General features: G+C 43.3%; 3 protein-coding genes across 3 annotated transcripts in view; all 3 read left to right on the forward strand.

Annotated features, from left to right (window-relative positions):
- Nucleotides 1-336, forward strand: part of LOC143017930 (uncharacterized) — an 840-nt gene extending 504 nt beyond the window's left edge. The window contains exon 1 of the mRNA XM_076172970.1: nucleotides 1-336. This exon is cut by the window's left edge and continues 504 nt beyond it. Coding sequence (XP_076029085.1) covers nucleotides 1-336 — 336 coding nt within the window.
- A 6,529-nt stretch (nucleotides 337-6,865) lies between these two features.
- LOC143017941 (uncharacterized) lies at nucleotides 6,866-7,705 on the forward strand. The gene has a single exon (XM_076172982.1). The coding sequence runs from the start codon at nucleotides 6,866-6,868 to the stop codon at nucleotides 7,703-7,705; it is 840 nt and encodes a 279-aa protein (XP_076029097.1).
- A 7,640-nt stretch (nucleotides 7,706-15,345) lies between these two features.
- Nucleotides 15,346-16,185, forward strand: LOC143017949 (uncharacterized). The gene has a single exon (XM_076172989.1). The coding sequence runs from the start codon at nucleotides 15,346-15,348 to the stop codon at nucleotides 16,183-16,185; it is 840 nt and encodes a 279-aa protein (XP_076029104.1).
- The last annotated feature ends 7,479 nt before the right edge of the window (nucleotides 16,186-23,664 follow it).

Consider the following 23,664-nt stretch of genomic DNA (forward strand, 5'->3'; position numbering starts at 1 on the left):
ACTCTTATTGACTTTGGAAGCGCCGTTCCAATCGGCAAGGCCGTCTACAGCAAAAACAGAACCGGTCACATCACCTTTCCTCACATTGCTCCCGAGCTTTTCAAGGGACGAGGAACTTCTTCAGGAAGTGATGTTTATTCGATCGGATATCTGTTGGCCTCTCTTGTCGCCCAAGAAGATCCAAATGAAGATATTTCTCTTCTTATCAAAAGGGCAATGACTTACAATCCACAAGATCGAATTTCAGTTCAAGATCTTGTCCAAAAACTTCGAGATGTTCGATTCAACATCCTCTTGGACATCGTCACTCAACAACTTTCTTCACTCAAAATTTGAGTTTCTTGGCAAGCAAAATCCTTATGAAAATCATCTTTGGATTACTTTGAATTGCGTCATGATTCAACACCTTTACTGACATCATCGTTGATACGCAACTTTCTTTACTCTGGACAATTGGAATTGATACAAAAAATAACTTTTATAAGCTTGGACGTATAAAAGCTGTATATGCATTCAAATCATGGAATTTGAATTTTCTATCAAAAGGAACTTTATCAAGATTGGACCACATAAGATCGACTAGAACCGATCCCTGTCCAAAACCCGTCACCGGTCGAGTAAAACTATTTTAGCAAAAATAGAATTAAAAATGAAATAAACTCAAATTCGATTGCATTATATCAAGTTAGATTAAACTAAATTGGATTATAATAAATTTGATTAAAGTGAAATCAAGTAAAATATAATTGAAAATAGGAAAAAAATTAATAAAGAAAATTGTGAAAATATATATCATATAACGATTGTCTACACATCTAAACTTAAAAAGGCTTACGCCTTGTTTATTAAAGATTTAACTTCATATATGAACCCTTTGGGGGTTTCCCTCAGTGAATAAAATCACCTGGCGACTAGAATAATCTACCAAACTCACGAAAATCAGAGGAAAATTTTCTATTCAAATATTTCGTTATATAGCAAAACAACTTAAACATATTTCACATTCTCAATAAGTAGTTTTAATTTGTTCCTATTATCGACTTAATCGATTAAAGGAGACTGAAAGCACTGCACCTATCATCAAAGGAAGAAAGAAGAGAAAGAGGTGATTTGAGAGCATTGCTCAGACAATCAAAAGGAGAAGATAGAATTGACAGGAGACCTTTTGGTATGGGACAGAATAGGAGAGAACGGGTCATTAGCCCCAATGGATCAAAGAACTGGGAAGGGAGAAGTGCGTGTCCAACTGTAAGCAAGCGCCCTCTTTATGTGTGTGTGTGTGTGTGTGTGTGTGTGTGTGTGTGTGTGTGTGTGTGTGTGTGTGTGTGTGCGCGCGCGCGTATTAGGGGTAGTTTGGGTGGTGAGGTGCAGGAGAGTGCCTGAGTGCGCCGTTTCCCAATGATCTGTTGTCATAACAAGTTCGAGGACGACCCACTCATCCGAGGCACTTGAGTACTGGACTGCCCAGTTTTACGGGAAACTGACTCGACCCTGGAACTTCTTCGGGGCCTTTCCCCGTGTATGCCAGACGTCAGGATAAATGAACATAAGAACATAAGAAATAAAGGAGACTGCAATAGACCATAAGGCCTACACTAGGCAGCTCCGTATCCATCACCACCTGTCATCCCCATCCATAAAGTTGTCTAATCGTTTTTTAAAACAACTGATAGTTTCAGCGCTTACTACATGGTTACTAAGTTTATTCCATTCATCGACCACCCTATTAGTAAACCAATTCTTGCCTATTTCCTTCTTAAATCTAAATTTGTCCAGTTTATACCCATTACTGCGAGTCCTGCCCTGTTGTTTTATTATGATGACCTTGTTTGCATCACCCTTGTTATAGCCTTTGATCCACTTGAACACTTATATTAGATCACCCCGCACTCTGCGTCTTTCCAGAGAGTGTAAGTTTAGGTGCCTAAGCCCCTCTTCGTAAGGCAAATTTCCGAGTCCTTGTATCATTTTGGTCATTCTTCTCTGTACTGATTCTAGTGAATTTACGTCCATTCTGTAGGACGGAGACCAAAACTGTACCGCATAGTCAAGGATGGGTCTAACTATCGCTCGATAGAGTTTAATAATTACCTCTGCACTTCTATTCGTTACCGTCCTAGCAATGAAGCCTAATGCCCTGTTAGCTTTATTTCTGGCGCTAATACACTGCTTCCTGGTTTTAAGGTCCGGACTCACCAGAACTCCCAAGTCCCTCTCGTACTCAGATTTTTCTAAAAACGTGTTATCTAAGTTGTATCTATTTTCGGGGTTGTGTAGCCCTACGTTTAACACGCTACACTTAGAGATATTGAAGTTCATTTGCCATTTCACCGACCATGTTAACAGCTTATCAAGGTCATCCTGCAGAATCTGGGCGTCGTCTCCTGACCTAATTAGGCGTCCTATTTTAGTGTCGTCCGCAAACTTACTAACATCACTATTTAACCCTTCGTCTAAGTCGTTTATATACATAATGAACAACAAGGGACCCAAAACCGAGCCCTGGGGGACCCCGCTAGTAACATTGCCCCACCTAGATTTTATTCCATTTATGGTGACCCGCTGTTTTCTGTTACTAATCCAAGCTCTAATCCATTCTAACACTTTTCCTCCTATGCCATGGGCTTTGATTTTATTTAGTAGTCTCTGGTGTGGCACTTTGTCGAACGCTTTGCTAAAGTCAAGGTAAATAACATCGTCATTTTCATTGTTGTCTGACGCCTTATATACCTTAGTGTAAAAGGATAGAAGATTAGTCACACATGACTTACCCTTGGAGAAACCATGCTGTGAAACACCAATTAAATTATGCCCTTCAATGTCTTCTCTGAGTCTATTTACTATTATTGATTCAAGCATTTTTCCTATAACCGATGTCAAACTGATTGGCCTGTAGTTGCATATAGACGATCTATCTCCCTTCTTAAAACAGGAACAACGTTTGCCTGCCTCCAAGCAGTTGGAACAGAACCAGTGTCTACCGATTTATTGAATATTTCAGTTAACTGGTCGCAGATTTCAAATTTACACTCTTTAAGCATTCTTGGAAAAATTTCGTCTGGACCCGGAGATTTTGTAGCTTTAAGTCTGTCAATCTGCTTGACTACTTCTTCTTTACTAATGCTGATATTAGTTAGACTACTTTCTTCATCCCCTCTGAAAATCGGATCGCAGTCAGGTACTTTATCTAACCTCTCATTAGTAAACACCGATAGAAAATAATTGTTAAACTCCTCACTCATTCTTTCTTCCGATTCAATCATGACATTTTCATCGTTTTTAATTGGTCCTATTCTTTCTTTATTTTTTGTTCTATAGAGGTGAAAGAAACCCTTTGGGTTGGATTTTGCTTGACTGGCAACCTTGATTTCATAATTACGTTTCGCTGAACGTGTATTCCTTTTAACCAGCTTTGCCATTTCGTTATATCTTGATCTAAGGTGTGATTCCCCGTTTTTCATTTTTACGTAAAGTCCTCTTTTCATTCCGATCTCATGTTTCAATCTGTCCGTCATCCATTCGGGAGTATTACTATTTTTCCGTGTTGACTTTAGGGGGATAAATGTATTTTGTGCGTTAATAATTAGATCAGTTAGATTGTTATACATTTCATTTAAATTACTGACCTGACTGTTGGGCCCTCGCCCCCAATTGACCTGACCTAAGGTATGCGTATTACCCTCCTTGACCCAGACCTAACCTAAGGTATGCATATTACCCTCCATGACCCACACCTGACTACCTGCCCCGCAACCAGAATCAAGAATGTCTGAAACGTCCGCCTGGCTTTTCGTATTCAATTTCAAATAGGTTTTTATATTGTCAAAGTTTGCTTTCCTGAAGTCTGGTACTTGAACGTTATTCGTACTTTTTATTTTTTCCTAGACTATCTCCCACTATTACGCTGCTAATTTGGTGCTCATTATTTGTTAGAATTAAGTCCAGGGTATTTTGTCCCCTCGTACGATCGGTAATCATTTCTTTTAGGAAATTATCCTGCACCACATCTAGGAATTTCTTCGCTTCATGATCTCCTATTAAAGTTTCCCAGTCAATGTTTCTATAGTTAAAATCTCCCATGATTACAACGTTTTTGTACTGGGACGCTCTGTGAATTTCATGAATCAGGGAATCAGTCTGCTCAATGCTGAGGTTAGGAGGTCTATACAAGACGCCAATAATAACTTTCTTATTCTTGCCTATAATCTCTACCCAAATAGATTCCGTACAGTCCTCTTCCCTAATCGAATTGTTGATACTACAGTTTAATGTATTTTTAACGAAAAGTGCTACACCTCCCCCATTCCTGCCGACCCTATCCTTATGAAAAAACTTATATCCTTCTATTTCGATTTCCGGAAGGAAATGTTTATTAGCCATGTTGATCCAGGATTCAGTAATAGCTATAATATCGAAATTTTCTACGCATGCTTTACCTCGCAGCAAATCAATTTTGTTAATTATGCTCCTGCTATTTGTATAGTAAACTTTAAGTTTATCTTCCCTCCACCTGCTTTGGTGATTTTTTACACAGTCCTCTAAGTTGTTTCTATTGCCTAAACTATATTCCGATACTTCCCCCCCCTACTCCCACATAATCTACCCGAAAAAACCCTGTAGGATGCCTACTTCTCGCTCAAGGGATTCAGCAAGGAGCCGAAATCCTCTGGGAGACAAGTGCACTCCGTCCCTTGTGTATAGGTGATTCTTACCATAAAAGCGGTCCCAGTTGTCGACAAATGCCCATCCATTGGCCTTACAATGTTTTGCCAGCCTGCAATTCATTGCAATAGCCCTGGAATGCCACATGCCTCCAACTCTACGCCTCGGAAGGATTCCACATACTACAGGAACACCTCCCCTATTTCTGATCTTGTCTAGCGCATCCCGGTACCGCGCAAATAATTCCTCACTCCCTAACTTACCTATATCATTTCCTCCGGCACTTAAGCAAACTACTGGGTCCTTACCTTCCCCTACTAGACACTCTTCAATCCTATCTCTAACATCTCCTATGCCCGCGCCGGGGAAACACACCTGCGTCCTATGTTTCCTATCTTTGTCGCAGAAAACCCTGTCTAAATACCTCACTTGACTGTCTCCTACTACCAAAATCTTACCTGTGGGCAGGCATCCAGCGTCTGCCCTTTCCTTCTTCTCTTGGATTTCATTAGTTCCTTCTTCCTGCAGATTCGCCAGCACTTGAAACGAGTTTTTGCATTTCAGTGGGGCTGGTGAGGACTTTTTTCCACTTTTCCGCATCTTATTTCTCACCGTATTCCATCCATGCTCATCGCTAATTTTGTCTTCCGTATTATGGGCCTTCGAGCGGAGAACTCGATTCTCCTCTTTAAGGCACTTAACAGCATCCTCCAAGGCTTCAATTCTACTAAGTAGAGATTGTACCTCTTCGGCGCTGAACACAGTGACACATTCACTCGCCATATCGCTCTAATGCAGCTCTATGACTAAGGGATGGCCGTTAGTTATGCACATGCACAAGCTCACAAACACACACACACACACACACGCACACACACACTCAAACACGACACGACACGAGTTGGCTGCCACTATGGCGGTACGGGTTCCAATCCCGCCCAGGGCCGAAATAATTTCAGTATCGCTGCGCTGCGGGTTGTTAGTCCAACTCTCGTGGGCGGGGAGTTGGGTGTGTGTATTCGTCAAAGGTCACAGCATTACCCATAGATCGGTCATATATGAGCTCTCAGCTCTCTTCCGGGAGAGAAATAGCTGTCGATCACCAGTCCAACATGTGGTCCAAAGACTATAGTCAATCACACATGTTTCATGCAAGCATGCACACACACTTCTACACAAGTTATCATATGTCTATCAGTCACAAAACTAAACTCATGAATAAATGTTTCCCTCTTCACAAACATGCACTCGACCTCTTGCATGATTTTATACAAATACACGTAAAGGGAGGCAGTGTGTGTGTATTCACCATGGTCTTTTAATCACGTAATGGACTCGTGATCGACAGCTATTTCCCTCCCGGAAGAGAGCTCAGAGCTCGTATGACCGATCTATGGGTAATGCTGTGACCTTACACGCACACACACACACACACACACAACTCACAGCCCACGAGAGTTGGAGTAACGACTCAAAGTGCAGTGATACTGAAATTATTTCAGCCCTAGGCAGGATTCGAACCCGGACCGCCGTAGTGACAGTCGGGGACTCTACCAACCGCGCCACCGAGTCGTGTGTGTGTGTGTGTGTGTGTGTGTGTGTGTGTGTGTGTGTGTGTGTGTGTGTGTGCGCGTGTGTGTGCGTGTGTACGTGTATGTTTGTGCATGTGTGTGTGTGTGTGTGTGTGTGTGTGTGTGTGTGTGTGTGTGTGTGTGTGTGTGTGATAAATGAATAATATTTGCATTACATGATCGTCTTCAATGTCGTATCGTGTATTGTATACACGAACTCGCTTATGTCTGTGCGTGTGTTCGTGTTCGTGTGTTCGTGCGTGTGTGTGTGCGTGTGTGTGTGTGTGTGTGTGTGTGTGTGTGTGTGTGTGTGTGTGTGTGTGTGTGTGTGTGTGTGTGTGTGTGTGTGTGATAAATGAATAATATTTGCATTACATGATCGTCTTTAATGTCGTTTCGTGTATTGTATACACGAACTCGCTTATGTCTGTGCGTGTGTGTGTGTGTGTGTGTGTGTGTGTGTGTGTGTGTGTGTGTGTGTGTGTGTGTGTGTGTGTGTGTGTGATAAAGGAATATTTGCATTACATGATCGTCTTTAATGTCGTTTCGTGTATTGTATACACGAACTCGCTTAATATTCGTGCTCGCATTTGGGACCTAATCTAAGCTCGAGCTAACGACTCATGACAAAGATGGACCTAGACCGGAGCTTGATTAAGAATTGGGAATTCTTTTTCTTGAGCACAACAATGAAGGAAACACCTGAGCTCACCTGGATCGAGACCGAGGTCATCCAGAGGCACCTCAGGAACGCCAGACGTCACGGCGAAGGGACCTTTGCCAAGGTCTACCTTGTTCCAGTAGGGGACACAAGAGTGGTGGCGAAGGTCTTTAAAAAGAGAAGGTTTCTGCCCGCCATGGTTAAAGAGGCCGAGGCTCTGGCAACGTTGTCAGGAGTTCCTCGTGTCCCAACCATCTTCGGCGTTGGCAGAAACCCCATCACTCTCATTACCAGCTTCGGCGGACGCTCTCTCTACAAAATGATTCAACGACGACAGCTCTCGAAATATCAGGCTGTCCAAATCGTTTTTCAAGTCGCAGAGAGCGTCCGCCTTATCCATCAACGTGGCTGGACCCATAACGATATTAAACTAGATAATATCGTCGTCGAGAGGAACCACGACCATTGGAATCCAACTCTTATTGACTTTGGAAGCGCCGTTCCAATCGGCAAGGCCGTCTACAGCAAAAACAGAACCGGTCACATCACCTTTCCTCACATTGCTCCCGAGCTTTTCAAGGGACGAGGAACTTCTTCAGGAAGTGATGTTTATTCGATCGGATATCTGTTGGCCTCTCTTGTCGCCCAAGAAGATCCAAATGAAGATATTTCTCTTCTTATCAAAAGGGCAATGACTTACAATCCACAAGATCGAATTTCAGTTCAAGATCTTGTCCAAAAACTTCGAGATGTTCGATTCAACATCCTCTTGGACATCGTCACTCAACAACTTTCTTCACTCAAAATTTGAGTTTCTTGGCAAGCAAAATCCTTATGAAAATCATCTTTGGATTACTTTGAATTGCGTCATGATTCAACACCTTTACTGACATCATCGTTGATACGCAACTTTCTTTACTCTGGACAATTGGAATTGATACAAAAAATAACTTTTATAAGCTTGGACGTATAAAAGCTGTATATGCATTCAAATCATGGAATTTGAATTTTCTATCAAAAGGAACTTTATCAAGATTGGACCACATAAGATCGACTAGAACCGATCCCTGTCCAAAACCCGTCACCGGTCGAGTAAAACTATTTTAGCAAAAATAGAATTAAAAATGAAATAAACTCAAATTCGATTGCATTATATCAAGTTAGATTAAACTAAATTGGATTATAATAAAGGTGATTAAAGTGAAATAAAGTCAAATATAACTGAAAACAGGAAAAAAATTAATCAAGAAAATGGTCAGAAAATATTTCATATAACGATGTCCACACATCTAAACTTAAAAAGGCTTTTACGCCTTGATTATAAAAGATTTAACTTCAAATATCAACCCTTTGGGGGTTTCCCTCAGCTGAATGAAATCACCTGGCGACAACTAGAATAATCGACCAAACTCACGAAAATCACAAGAAATTCTTCTATATAAATATTTCGTTATATAGCAAAACAACTTAAACATATTTCACATTCTCAATAAGTAGTTTTAATTTGTTCCTATTATCGACTTAATCGATTAAAGGAGACTGAAAGCACTGCACCTATCATCAAAGGAAGAAAGAAGAGAAAGAGGTGATTTGAGAGCATTGCTCAGACTATCAATAGGAGAAGATAGAATTGACAGGAGACCTTTTGGTATGGGACAGAATAGGAGAGAACGGGTCATTAGCCCCAATGGATCAAAGAACTGGGAAGGGAGAAGTGCGTGTCCATCTGTAAGCAAGCGCCCTTTTTGTGTGTGTGTGTGTGTGTGTGTGTGTGTGTGTGTGTGTGTGTGTGTGTGTGTGTGTGTGTGTGTGTGTGTGTGTGTGTGTGCGCGCGCGCGTATAGGGGTAGTTTGGGTGGTGAGGTGTAGAAGAGTGCCTGAGTGCGCCGTTTCCCAATGATCTGTTGTCATAACAAGTTCGAGGACGACCCACTCATCCGAGGCACTTGAGTGCTGGACTGCCCAGTTTTACGGGAAACTGACTCGACCCTGGAACTTCTTCGGGGCCTTTCCCCGTGTATGCCAGACGTCAGGATAAATGCAGCTCTATGACTAAGGGATGGCCGTTAGTTATGCACATGCACAAGCTCACAAACACACACACACACACACACACACACACTCAAACACCACTCCCCATCACCCTCCAACAAACACCCAGCATGATACCCACCAGTCTAAATCGCTCCCCAGTACCAAACGGCGGGCCGACGACACCTCTACCTACCCCGCAGGAGAATGACAACAGCCTTCTGCCAATACGATCAAGCGACCCTCAAGAGAGTGTAATAAGGCTCCTATTCGCCCTACCCTGCCTAATCACAGTGCTACTCCCGTTGCCCCCACCCGACCCACACCCCCCCTTACAGCATTTTCTCCACGAGAATAGTATATTAAGTTGGCATTTAGCGGGAACCCATCCACAGACGTTAAACTCCGCTGGCTGTCAACTATCACCAAGACTTTCCACCTGCAACGGGATACGGCCGAGGTTAAGATTGCTGCACTCACCTCTCGATACATCTACATATCAAGACAACGCACAGACATCTTGGACCGAGTTACTACAAATGAATTTATGTCACTGCCTCTTCTCCCTCAAGACTCCCCCGAAAGACCTCGTAAGTACCCCCAATACCTGCTCACTCGCTATCCCGTTGACGTGGATCACAAGCTTGCCCTACAGCTCCCAGGAGTACACTCAGCCAGGCGCTTCATGCAGAACGGTACCCCCATCAACCGCATTGTTATTGTGTGGAGCCTCCCCGAGACACCCCCCGACACCATTGCTTTTGACTTCCTCCCTCTCCTCCCCCCGTGTCAAGTCCAAAGACTCCGTGACGACCGACCCTGGTGCTTCAGGTGCTGGGGTATCGGTCACATTTCCAGGTACTGCTCCGCCTCCCCTAAGTGTGCCTGGTGTGCTGCCGCCCATGAATCCAGAGAATGTCCCGTCCGGAGTGAGCCCCCGTCCCCATCTGCGACTACTTCCACCTCTGAACCTCCACCACAGCCAAACCCATCACAATGGAAGTGCCCCCGATGTCTACAGCCAGGTGTCAACGTCTGGCACGGCTGTACTCGGCGCAAGACCCAGACCAGTGGCCCCACCTCAGCCCCACCACCTCCTCCCGCCCGGACTGTCCTCTCTGCTCCCACCACCCCTCAGCAAGACGCTGCCCTCCGTAAGGCCGTTGCAGCCCTTCAGGCACGATGTGCAGCACTCGAAGACCGTTTTGCCTCCATTGACACCAGGATTGACAGCCTTGTCTCGGCCCAAACTACTACTGCCACCAGACTCTCCACACTGGCGGAATCCCAACAAATCCTCGTCTCCTCCATCTCCATGCTTGCCGAGAGAATGGAATCCATTGCAACTCGTCTCGACAAACTCTGTAAGTTACAACCCAGTACTAGCCAGTCTTCCTCGAATCGTCCATCCACCTCCACACTCCGGTCTCCTACTAGCAAACGCAACGTTCGTAACTAACATTCACCTAGACCTCCTTTCATGGAACATCAATGGTATCACCAACCACAAAAAGTACACACAATTGAAGGCATATGTACAGACACATCACCCTTGTGTCATTTTTCTCCAGGAGGCGTTTCCAAACCGGCCCAACACTGCACCACAGGCACCCTCCATTCCCGGATATATCCCCTATATTCATACGATACGAAACGGTCTTCTAACATACATACACAATACACTGATACACCGTCTTCTGCGCTCCTCTACAGACCCTGACGTAACATTCCAACTCTTCGAGATAGAAATTGGGGGCGGAATCCTACAGCTCTGCAATATCTACTCTGCTCCCGCACGTCTTCGTCCAACCACTCTTCCACCACCTACGATAAAAAGTATAATATACGCAGGGGATTTCAATGCTCGACATCCTGCATTGGGAGATCGTCCTGGCACCACTAACCGCCCTGGTGTTCACCTACTATCCTTCATCCGACAACATCATCTGACCCGCTGGGACACAGGTGGCGCCACACACTCCCGGGGAGGCACCCTGGACCACGTCCTCACCTCTGGCTTGGTATCATCCCGTATCCAGTGCTCCTCAGTACCTGCATTATTCTCAGACCATATTGCTCTTCTCTTCCACTATTCTCTTCCTACGATACCTACACCCCCTATCACACGCCTACGCCTCACCATACCCCCCAAATACTGCCCGACGTACATTTCATACATGACCTGCATACTACCTACCTTAGACTGTTCCTCCCCCGACCAGTTATACACAAGCCTTGTCTCCGCCACCCACGACTTTTACAGGCTTTACGTATCACGACCCCACCTCCAACGTCGCCCTCCTCCTCACTCGTGGTACCTAGACACCCGACTTCAGGACGCACAGAAAGAAGCGGAGCGCGTTGGACTCATGTTCCAAACTAACCCATCTCCTGAACTACTTCATCGTTACCAGCAATCCAGAGACGATTTGACAACCCTCCTAGAATGTGTAAGTACTGACTCCTGGAAGAGATTCACGGACAGAATTAATCACCAAACTAGTGTAGCCTCCATGTGGCACCTTATTCGCAGGGTAATTAAGAAGACTCCTGCTACTGCCCGTCATCATTCCCCCACCGTATTTGCCGAACAGCTCATCGACACGTGGTCAAACCAGTCCAACCCTGCCAACCTACCTACCCCCGTCCAGGATGCCCTCTCCTCCGGTGCTTTTGCTCGTGGACTCCGCCTAGTACATGCTCTGCTGCAAGAGGATGATGAAGAAAATATACCAATCACTGAAGATGAACTACGACGTGCTCTCTTGAGAGGTAAAGCCACGTCCCCTGGGGATGATGGCATTACCTACAATGTGCTACGATTACTACACCGTGTACCCGGTAACCCCCTCCTTCGCCTCTACAATATGTGTCTACGAGATGGATATATCCCACATGCCTGGACCACGAGTACAATAATCCCCATACCCAAGCCCGGTACAGCAAATTTCAGGCCCATCTCCCTTACATCCTGCTTCTGCAAAGTAATGGAAAGAATCTTGCTCACCCGACTGATGTACCAACTACAAGATCGCCTTTCTCCACGTCTCTTCGGCTTTCTACCCCAACGCAGCACCCATCACTGCCTCGCCTCTCCCGTGACAGTGTTGTGGCATTTATAGATCTAAAAAGTGCATTTGATATAGCAAACCGAGACGTTATTTTAGATCAATTAATTTACTTTGGAATTAAGGGTAAATTACTACGATGGATTAAGGGCTACCTCAGTAACCGGACCTCCCGTGTCTTCTTTAGCGGTGCCTACAGCTCCTCACGGGATTTTCATCTCGGCACTCCTCAAGGAGGGGTACTAAGTCCATTTCTCTTTAATATACTTATGCATCGTCTCCTCACGTCTTTGCCCACTATTCCTGAGGTCACAATTACATGCTATGCAGATGATCTATGTATTCACTCTACCTCCCCAACACACCTACAACTCTTTCTTACTTCTCTCTCCCAGGCTTCTGCTAACTGTGGCCTTGTTGCTTTCCCACAGAAGAGCAGAATTTTCTCCTACCGCCCTCCTGCCACGCTGCCAGAGTTCATGATTGGAGACTGTATCATCCCACTAAGCTCCCAGTACTGCTACCTTGGTGCACCAGTACGAATCTCGGAAACCCTTTCTGCCCGGCGTCAATCCCATCCCGTAATTCGTGAATTGCTAAATCGTCTCCAACGTCGGCTCCGGCCTCTCCAGTGGCTCACCAACAACTCTTCCGGTATCTCCATCCCCGTGGCCAGAACTGTCTATATTACTTTTATACGCTCTGTTGTTGATTACCTCTCCCCTGCCTTAATTCAACTTCCTCGATATGCTTTAGAGCCACTGGAGATTTTTCAGAATAAAGCCATGAGAATCATTCTCGGTTGCCCAATGACTACCAGAATTGTCAACATGCAACGGGAATTACGGCTTCCATCCCTAGTTGAGAGGATTTATTCTAATGTCACCTGCCTCACAGTTAAGTGTATACACTTTCCCCACCTCTCACCGCACTTCACAGCACTGGTCAGAGCTTCTCTCAGCCCCGCTCCGCCCGTCCCCCGCCTCATGCCCTCCGGTCGCCGTCTTATAAAGTCTATCTCCTCCTTCATTCGCAGCCTAGATTTACAAGTACCAGTAACTGACATACCCCCAGACCCTCCCCAGTGGACGCTACCATCGCCTGTGGTTAGCTTCACTCCTACAGCAAAATGTGACCCACCTCCTCTACAACTACAGCTAGCCTTGGAACATGTTACCCAGGTAACATCCTCCATCACTGCTCCGCATCGCCTCTACACTGACGGGTCACTACAATCGGATAGTGCAGCTGGAGGAGCAGTCTACTCACCTGACCTACCGCCGCCTCCTGAGGGCTGGGTCGGCCGTCGACTCAGAGATCACTCCAGCTCCACGTTGTGTGAACTATACGCCATCTTAGATGCTATCAGTCTCGTTTGCCAAAGAGGAGTTAATGCTGCCAAAATATATGTGACTCTAAGCCTGCACTGCAATCCCTCACCGCTATTCATCCCACTCACCATTCTGTTGTACAACAAATCCTTTCCTTTCTATCCCTACTAACTATCCGTAATCTCTGCATTAAATTTATTTGGATTCCATCTCATGTAGGTTTGCACCATAACACCAAAGTAGACCGCCTAGCAAAAGAAGCCTGCCGACTCCCCCGTCGTGGTGATGGACGACCTCTCTCCCTGCTATGTTACCTCAACAGGGTCCGCTCCGCTGCACTTCTACCTGAGCAACGTCGACGGGACACCGAGAGACCCTTCAGTGTCACCATCACCCACTACGAATCCGTATGCCGCCACAAATACAAGTACCGCCGCAAGGGACTTATGGTTCGTCGCCACAATGTTGTCTCAGCCCGACTGCGGCTAGGCTACCGTCCACCGTGGCAGGTCGCCGGGGTGGAGGGCGAGCCTGTATTCACAGAATGTCGCCTATGCCACGCTCCACTAGCCAACACCATCGAGCACTACTGCCTAGCGTGCCCCACTGTAAAACATCTAATACCCCAGGGACTACCATTAGATGCAATCTGTCGTCATCTCCTATCACAAAATAGATTAGATGAAATACTTGTCTGTTACCCCCGCTTTGGTGGGTTCTCATAATACCTGATGCCCTGCGTGACATCTCAGTCTTATTCCCTTTTGAATGAATGTACAATACCCAGTGTCGTATATGTTACCTGCAACTCATGTATTTGTATGTGTATATAAGTGTATGTGTACGTGTGTAAGCATGTGCATCCCAGTTGCCTTCCTAAATTCATTATTAAAACCTCCCCCCACTGTACGACACAATTGCGTAATAAATTAAAAATAATAATAATAATAAAAAATAACACACAAACACGACACGAGTTGGCTGCCACTATGGCGGTACGGGTTCCAATCCCGCCCAGGGCTGAAATAATTTCAGTATCGCTGCGCTGCGGGTTGTTATTCCAACTCACGTGGGCGGGCAGTTGGGTGTGTGTATTCGTGAAATGTCACAGCATTACCCATAGATCGGTCATATATGAGCTCTGAGCTCTCTTCCGGGAGAGAAATAGCTGTCGATCACCAGTCCAACATGTGGTCCAAAGACTATAGTCAATCACACATGTTTCATGCAAGCATGCACACACACTTCTACACAACTTATCATATGTCTATCAGTCACAAAACTAAACTCATGAATAAATGTTTCCCTCTTCACAAACATGCTACTCGACCTCTTGCATGATTTTATACAAATACACGTAAAGGGAGGCAGTGTGTGTGTATTCACCATGGTCTTTTAATCACGTAATGGACTCGTGATCGACAGCTATTTCCCTCCCGGAAGAGAGCTCAGAGCTCGTATGACCGATCTATGGGTAATGCTGTGACCTTACACGCACACACACACACAACTCACAGCCCACGAGAGTTGGAGTAACGACTCAAAGTGCAGTGATATTGAAATTATTTCAGCCCTAGGCAGGATTCGAACCCGGACCGCCGTAGTGACAGTCGGGGGCTCTACCAACCGCGCCACCGAGTCGTGTGTGTGTGTGTGTGCGCGCGTGTGTGTGCGTGTGTACGTGTATGTTTGTGCATGTGTGTGTGTGTGTGTGTGTGTGTGTGTGTGTGTGTGTGTGATAAATGAATAATATTTGCATTACATGATCGTCTTTAATATCCTTTCGTGTATTGTATACACGAACTCGCTTATGTCTGTGCGTATGTTCTTGTGTGTGTGTGTGTGTGTGTGTGTGTGTGTGTGTGTGTGTGTGTGTGTGTGTGTGTGTGTGATAAATGAATAATATTTGCATTACATGATCGTCTTTAATGTCGTTTCGTGTATTGTATACACGAACTCGCTTAATATTCGTGCTCGCATTTGGGACCTAATCTAAGCTCGAGCTAACGAGTCATGACAAAGATGGACCTGGACCGTAACTTGATTAAGAATTGGGAATTCTTTTTCTTGAGCACAACAATGAAGGACACACCTGAGCTCACCTGGATCGAGACCGAGGTCATCCAGAGGCACCTCAGGAACGCCAGACGTCACGGCGAAGGGACCTTTGCCAAGGTCTACCTTGTTCCAGTAGGGGACACAAGAGTGGTGGCGAAGGTCTTTAAAAAGAGAAGGTTTCTGCCCGCCATGGTTAAAGAGGCCGAGGCTCTGGCAACGTTGTCAGGAGTTCCTCGTGTCCCAACCATCTTCGGCGTTGGCAGAAACCCCATCACTCTCATTACCAGCTTCGGCGGACGCTCTCTCTACAAAATGATTCAACGACGACAGCTCTCGAAATATCAGGCTGTCCAAATCGTTTTTCAAGTCGCAGAGAGCGTCCGCCTTATCCATCAACGTGGCTGGACCCATAACGATATTAAACTAGATAATATCGTCGTCGAGAGGAACCACGACCATTGGAATCCAACTCTTATTGACTTTGGAAGCGCCGTTCCAATCGGCAAGGCCGTCTACAGCAAAAACAGAACCGGTCACATCACCTTTCCTCACATTGCTCCCGAGCTTTTCAAGGGACGAGGAACTTCTTCAGGAAGTGATGTTTATTCGATCGGATATCTGTTGGCCTCTCTTGTCGCCCAAGAAGATCCAAATGAAGATATTTCTCTTCTTATCAAAAGGGCAATGACTTACAATCCACAAGATCGAATTTCAGTTCAAGATCTTGTCCAAAAACTTCGAGATGTTCGATTCAACATCCTCTTGGACATCGTCACTCAACAACTTTCTTCACTCAAAATTTGAGTTTCTTGGCAAGCAAAATCCTTATGAAAATCATCTTTGGATTACTTTGAATTGCGTCATGATTCAACACCTTTACTGACATCATCGTTGATACGCAACTTTCTTTACTCTGGACAATTGGAATTGATACAAAAAATAACTTTTATAAGCTTGGACGTATAAAAGCTGTATATGCATTCAAATCATGGAATTTGAATTTTCTATCAAAAGGAACTTTATCAAGATTGGACCACATAAGATCGACTAGAACCGATCCCTGTCCAAAACCCGTCACCGGTCGAGTAAAACTATTTTAGCAAAAATAGAATTAAAAATGAAATAAACTCAAATTCGATTGCATTATATCAAGTTAGATTAAACTAAATTGGATTATAATAAAGGTGATTAAAGTGAAATCAAGTCAAATATAACTGAAAACAGGAAAAAAATTAATCAAGAAAATGGTGAGAAAATATTTCATATAACGATGTCCACACATCTAAACTTAAAAAGGCTTACGCCTTGTATATTAAGGATTTAACTTCAAATATCAACCCTTTGGGGGCTTCCCTCAGCTGAATAAAATCACCTAGCTACTAGAATAATCGACCAAACTCACGAAAATCACAAGAAATTCTTCTATATAAATATTTCGTTATATAGCAAAACAACTTAAACATATTTCACATTCTCAATAAGTAGTTTTAATTTGTTCCTATTATCGACTTAATCGATTAAAGGAGACTGAAAGCACTGCACCTATCATCAAAGGAAGAAAGAAGAGAAAGAGGTGATTTGAGAGCATTGCTCAGACTATCAATAGGAGAAGATAGAATTGACAGGAGACCTTTTGGTATGGGACAGAATAGGAGAGAAAGGGGCATTAGCCCCAATGGATCAAAGAACTTGGAAGGGAGAAGTGCGTGTCCATCTGTAAGCAAGCGCCCTCTTTTTTTTTTTTTTTTTTGTGTGTGTGTGTGTGTGTGTGTGTGTGTGTGTGTGTGTGTGTGTGTGTGTGCGCGCGTGTGTGTGCGTATTAGGGGTAGTTTGGGTGGTGAGGTGCAGGAGAGTGCCTGAGTGCGCCGTTTCCCAATGATCTGTTGTCATAACAAGTTCGAGGACGACCCACTCATCCGAGGCACTTGAGTACTGGACTGCCCAGTTTTACGGGAAACTGACTCGACCCTGGAACTTCATCGGGGCCTTTCCCCGTGTATGCCAGACGTCAGGATAAATGCAGCTCTATGACTAAGGGATGACCGTTAGTTATGTAGTAGGGTTAACGTATGGTAATTTCTTTATACATATATATATATATATATATATATATATATATATATATATATATATATATATACGAATATATATATATATATATATAATATATATATTTATACATATATGTATATCCATACATACATATATATATATATATATTTATATATATATATGCATATATATGTATATACATATATATATATTTATATATATATGCATATATATGTATATACATATATATATATATATATATATATATATATATATGCATATATGTATATACATATATATATATATATATATATATATATGCATATATGTATATACATATATATATATATATACAGTATTTATATATATATGCATATATTTGTATATACATATATATATACATATATATACAGTACATATATATATTTATATATGCATATATATGTATATACATATATATATACATATATATATATATATATGCATATATGTATATACATATGTATATACATATTTATATATATACATATGTATATGTATATACATATGTATATACATATTTATATATATACATATGTATATGTATATACATACATACATTATATATATATATATATATATATATATATATATATATATTATTGTACAGTACATACACACAGATGTATAGTAAAAACATCTTTCTGTCATAAAAAGGATGTAAAATGGAGTACCAGATGTAGGACGAGATGGGAAGGGAGGTTGAATGGGGACCATCCCTGGGTGCCACGGCGGTGTCAAAACAGGGTTTGGCTTGGAAGGTGGCACTCACTCAAAGCACTTAGCGCTGATCACCCCAAGAGGTCTTTAGCCCATCTTCTCAAGAGTTTGACTCTTGGCTGAATAGAATGTTTCCAAGTAAGCTAGAACGAGTTCCAGAAATAGAGTTCATAATTGAATGGATGAAAAGGTAGCTTTAAACTTCAACTGCCAAGGTTGTATCTTAAGTTTTGTTTTTATTGTCATTAAGTGATTTTAGTCATATGGAATATCCTCTGGCAGCTAAAGTTATCTCGATTTAACCACTCACTGACATAAATCGACCTCTATTATTACTGCCTGCCGCCAAGTGATTTTATTCAAATAAGGAAGACTTCTGACTGACAAAGGGTTGAAAATGAACAAAATCAACCTGTCACTGAGATAGAAAAAAATAATCAATAGAATCACTTGATGCTAAGTAGAATTAATACATTAGACGATGGCTCTCACTATTGGCTAAACTCTTACTCTGTGAAGATTCTGCTTCGGAGATGGAAACCCAATAAATTGAACGACCCTATTATATATATAAAAAAAATCGTATGCCGACAATGACAGGTAGTAGAGGGACAAACTCTAATTTTGAACTGAAGAATAGAGATTTACTTCTTTATTCAATAACTTCAAGTTGAATATGATCATTTGTCTTACGAACATTAATCGATTGGTCACATAAATCAGAAACCAGAATTACATCACCTATGACGATCTATGTCTTTCATCATTTCATTCACGCTTTCTTTATCTTCCATATCACGTATTTACATCAAATGCTTCGACATTGTTTTGTGCTGTTTCATGGATAACCTTATGATTGAGAGATGAAGTTAAGAGAAAATATCTATCAGTCTATCCATCTATGTGGTTCAATTTTGCCAAGCACGTTCATAAATATAACATTCATAAGGGAGAGGGAAGGAGAGAGAGAAAGAGAGAGAGAGGGAGGGAGAGGGAAAGAGAGAGAGAGAGAAAGAAAGAGAGAGTGAGAGGGAAAGAAAGAGAAAGAGAAAGAAAGATAAAGAAAGGGAAAGAAAGAGAGAGAGGGACAGGGAGAGGGAGAGGGAAAGAGAAAGAAAGAAAAAGAAAGAGAGAGAGAGAGGGAGTGAGAGCGAGAGGGAAAGAGAGAAAGAGAAAGAAAGGGAAAGAAAGAGAGAGAGAGAGAGAGAGAGGGAGAGAGAGGGGGGGAGACAGAGAAAGAGAGAGAACGAGATATACCACAATATAAACATATATCACTTGTCAGTGGATCCTGTAAATACTCTAATCGGGTACTTTGTTACGATGTATAGTACTCTCACCATGTGAAAAAAAATATATAATGAAGAGGTAGAAAATACCAAAAAATCGAAGTAATTAATTAATGTCAGCTAGCGTATAATCTCTTCGTACGACCCATTGTTCCATCCCCCTGAAATGGATGATACATACTTTTTGAAAAAAGGTCATTAAACATGAAAAAAATAGTTTGTGTGTGTGTGTGTGTGTGTGTGTGTGTGTGTGTGTGTGTGTGTGTGAGAGAGAGAGAGAGAGAGAGAGAGAGAGAGAGAGAGAGAGAGAGTCATCGGTTGCTGTTACATTCGAACCTGGATCCACATATTACAAACTCGTTCATTCAGGTCCCTCCCCTCATCCCCACTCCCTCTATCCTCATCCCTCACCCCTTAACCTTCACCTTTCACCTCACATTCCTCAACCCTTACCTCTCATCCCTTCCCTCACCCTTCCATTCACACCCTCACCCCTTTACTTCTCACATCCCTTCCCTCACCCCTCCCTTCACCCCTCCAATCACACCCTCACCCCTTCACTTCTCACATCCCTTCCCTCACCCCTCCCTCCACCCCTCCAATCACACCCTCACCCCTTCACTTCTCACATCCCTTCCCTCACCCCTCCAATCACACCCTCACCCTCAACCCCTCACTTCTCACATCCTTTCCCTCATCCTTCCCTTCACCCCTCCTTCCACACCCCTCACCCTTCCCTTCACCCCTCCTTCCACAACCCTCACCCTTCATCCCTCACTTCTCACCCCTTGAGCCTGTCCAAATGATCAAGTCACCTGGTGCTGGCCAGAGCGAGCCCAAACGTAATCTTCTTTCGCTTTGGTGACAAATACTTTTTTCTGGTTAACGACAGATGATTTTATTCATCTGGCAGCAGAACTCCCCTGTTCAAAAGATTTCACACCAACCAACATTATCTTAAAGGAATCGTTCCTCCAACAGCGTCTTAAAAAATAAAGAAATAGACAACATCAACAAGCTAAATCTCCAACACAGTTTCTATAAAAAGCAGTCTTCAAGAAATCAACTCTCCTACAAATTACCTCTCCAAAAAAAATGACTCAACAAAAGGAGACTCCAACATATTGACTACGGCACCTCTTCAACACAGCACCTCCACAGTGTACACCCTCATGCAACATTCTTTTATGATTGGAGTAAAAAAAAAAAAAAAAAAATCCATCCGGTCTTCTACCTTCCTTCAATCTCTACTTTACCACCTTCATTACTCCACCTTTTCGGTGTGATATCAACTCTCAAGGACAGAAGCGCTGGTCCTTGGCGACGAAACACCCGTCCCTCACAGCACCTGCCCAATGCAACACTTTGGCGACAGGGCATCCATCAACCTGCGCCAGACACCTGCGCATCGTATCATTTGTCAACACCTCAACGTTTCACAACACCTCACTAACGTTCAGCATCTGAAAAAAAAGCTAAACGTTAACCCAGCCTAGCGTACCGGATGGTTCTTCTCCTTCTGTCAGCTCCGTAGCACCTCGTGAGTAAAGAAGAATTGTCTTAGGACTAATAACCAATTCTGTAGCGGGTGCTACTTTCTCTTATAGCAGCGTTTCCTAACCTAGGGGTGCTGAAATAAATCATAGGAGTTGCTGGGAAGAGATGCACACAAAAATCACATTGATATATGTATCATTGATTATCTAGTTGTGCATATTTGACTTTTTACATCTTATTTTATTTTTCTAAGGTGTTTTTATTTCTTCTACAAACAGTATTGTCAATTTGTTTCAATTCTAAGGAATCAAGAAAATAAATCATCGAGCAGTACATTTCAATTTATTTTATCCTTCTAATAACAAGACAAGGGTACTGGACTGCTTAGGCATGACAACAGGGGGTGCTATGGTCGGAAAAGGTTGGGAAACGCTGCCTTAAGGGCCATTTACACGGTCGAACAGTTTGACAAACCCGGCTTGTCAGGCAAGTGTTTGAAGTGATGTTTGACCGTGTGAATGAGGTATTTGGTCGTCAAACACGTTTGTCGGACGTGTTTAACAACCAAATATCCTATTCACACGATCAAACATCACCTCAAACACTTGTTTGACAAACCGGGTTTGTCAAACCGTTTGACCGTCTAAATGCCCCTTTACAGCCTGCCTGTTGTCAAACAGTATTCGCGGCACCTTTTCCGCGGCTCTTTTTTGGTAGAAAAGAGGTCGATGTCAAGGTCACTGTCTACCGTACAGCTGTGCGTACAGCTGAAGCAGCGGTCGCGTGTCCGGTGACGCCATGGCTACCGGAGCCGGTACAGGGCTGGCACAAGAATGGCACCGGTTAAAGGTGGTTAGAGGTGAGGTGAGGTCAGGTCAAAGGTGAGCTATGATATACTATAGGGACCAGTTCGAATCCTCTCGTGGTCTATCCAAAGGTACTACAACCTCTTTGGTAAACTCGGGGGTGCCACGGGGTTTGAATAAAATCGTCTGGCGACAAGAATAATAAAGGGAAAGTGCCACCCGGTACGGAAGGATCTATTCGAGATGTTGGCTTTTGCCTCTTCGCTACCGAGAGGATGCCACGAAGATTAATAAAAATCGCCTGGCGGCAACGCAATACAAAGTAAAGTACCACCCGGCAGGGAAGACCTATACTAGATGATTTCATCATTACAAAAATGTTTCTCGTTAGTTTAATTCTGAACATTTTAAATTAGCCTCTTTGTTGTGAAAACAATGATTTTTTTTTTCGCTTGCGAAACATTTTCAGCTTTTTATTCGTCTTATATTACTTATTCATTTCTTCATTTATTTTTACATTCGATTACTTGTTTGTTTATTAGTTTACTTATTTGTTTATTTACTTGTTTATTCATTTATCTACATATTCATATATCTATTTACTTATTAATTCTTTTTTTTTTATCTACTAAGGGTAACTGTGAGCATCGCCGTTGATGGTGATCAAATACATATATTTAAATATATACAGTATATATATATATATATATATATATATATATACATATATATATATGTATATATATACATATTATATACATATATATATACATGTATATATATACATATATATGTATGCATATATATATATATATATATATATATATATAGAAATATATATATATATATATTTCAAAACCTATAAACTTACATGGGGAGATCCGCCACCTTTTCCTCCTCACGTGGCCAATCCCCCCTACCCACCCCCAATGCCGACTCTTACATGCGCCTCAGATTGCGCCGAGATGTCACCGCCGAGGCTCGGGAGGTCACTGGCGCGGAGGTCATCGCCGAGGTCAACGCTTCAAAGGAAGAGAGGGAGGTGAAGGGAATGGGTCACCGTCAGGTCATACCTTAGCGGTTGACAACTGGTTAACTGCACCCACAAACAACCAAAGCGTGGGGGATTATGAGAAAGAGGAAGAAGAGGAAGACGAGGAGGAGGAGGAGGAGGAGGAAAAAGAGGACGAGGAGAACGAGGAGGAGGAGGAGGAAAAAGAGGACGAGGAGAACGAGGAGGAGGAGGAGAACGAGGATAGAGAGGGTAAGGAGAACGAGGAGGAGGAGGAGGACAAGGAAAAAGAGGACAAGGAGAAAGAGGACAAGTAGAACGAGGAGGAGGAGTAGAAGAAAAAGAGAGGTACTAGGAGATAAAGGAGGAGAACGAGGAGGACGAAAAGGAGGACGAGTAGAAACACGAAAAGGAAGACGATGAGGAGAAATGGAGGAGGACGAAAAAGAAGACGAGGACAAGATGACTGACGAGGTCCCAGTCTCACTCTATGTGCGTGCGTGCGTACATATGAGTGAGTGTGTGTGTGTGTGTGTGTGTGTGTGTTTGCGTGTATGCGTACGTGTGCGTGAATATACGTTCATGTGTGTGCGTGTACGTGAGTGTGCGTGCATGTGTGTGCGTGCGTGTGCGTGTGTTTGCGTGCGCGCACACTCACCCGTTGATGTACCTGTGATTGTCTGTCTGTCTGTCTGTCTGTGCAGCTCTTTTCACTTTGCGTCCTCGACATGAAAGTCTTTGTAGGCCGAGATGTTTCCGAGGATAAGAGAACGAAAAAGTGAAAGGCTCTCTTCTCTTCCACCTCCTCCTTCTCTACCCCCTTCTCCTCCTCTTCTTCCTCCTCCTCCATCTTCTCTCTTTTCTTCCT

Source organism: Oratosquilla oratoria, chromosome 3 (assembly GCF_046742065.1).
Source record: "Oratosquilla oratoria isolate Oo_2021 chromosome 3, ASM4674206v1, whole genome shotgun sequence".
Classification (NCBI taxonomy): Eukaryota; Metazoa; Arthropoda; class Malacostraca; order Stomatopoda; family Squillidae; genus Oratosquilla; species Oratosquilla oratoria.

Excerpts from the sequence above, each read along its gene's own strand:
- LOC143017949 (XM_076172989.1), top strand. The coding sequence starts at position 15,346 with ATGGACCTGGACCGTAACTTGATTAAGAATTGGGAATTCTTTTTCTTG.
- LOC143017941 (XM_076172982.1), top strand. The coding sequence starts at position 6,866 with ATGGACCTAGACCGGAGCTTGATTAAGAATTGGGAATTCTTTTTCTTG.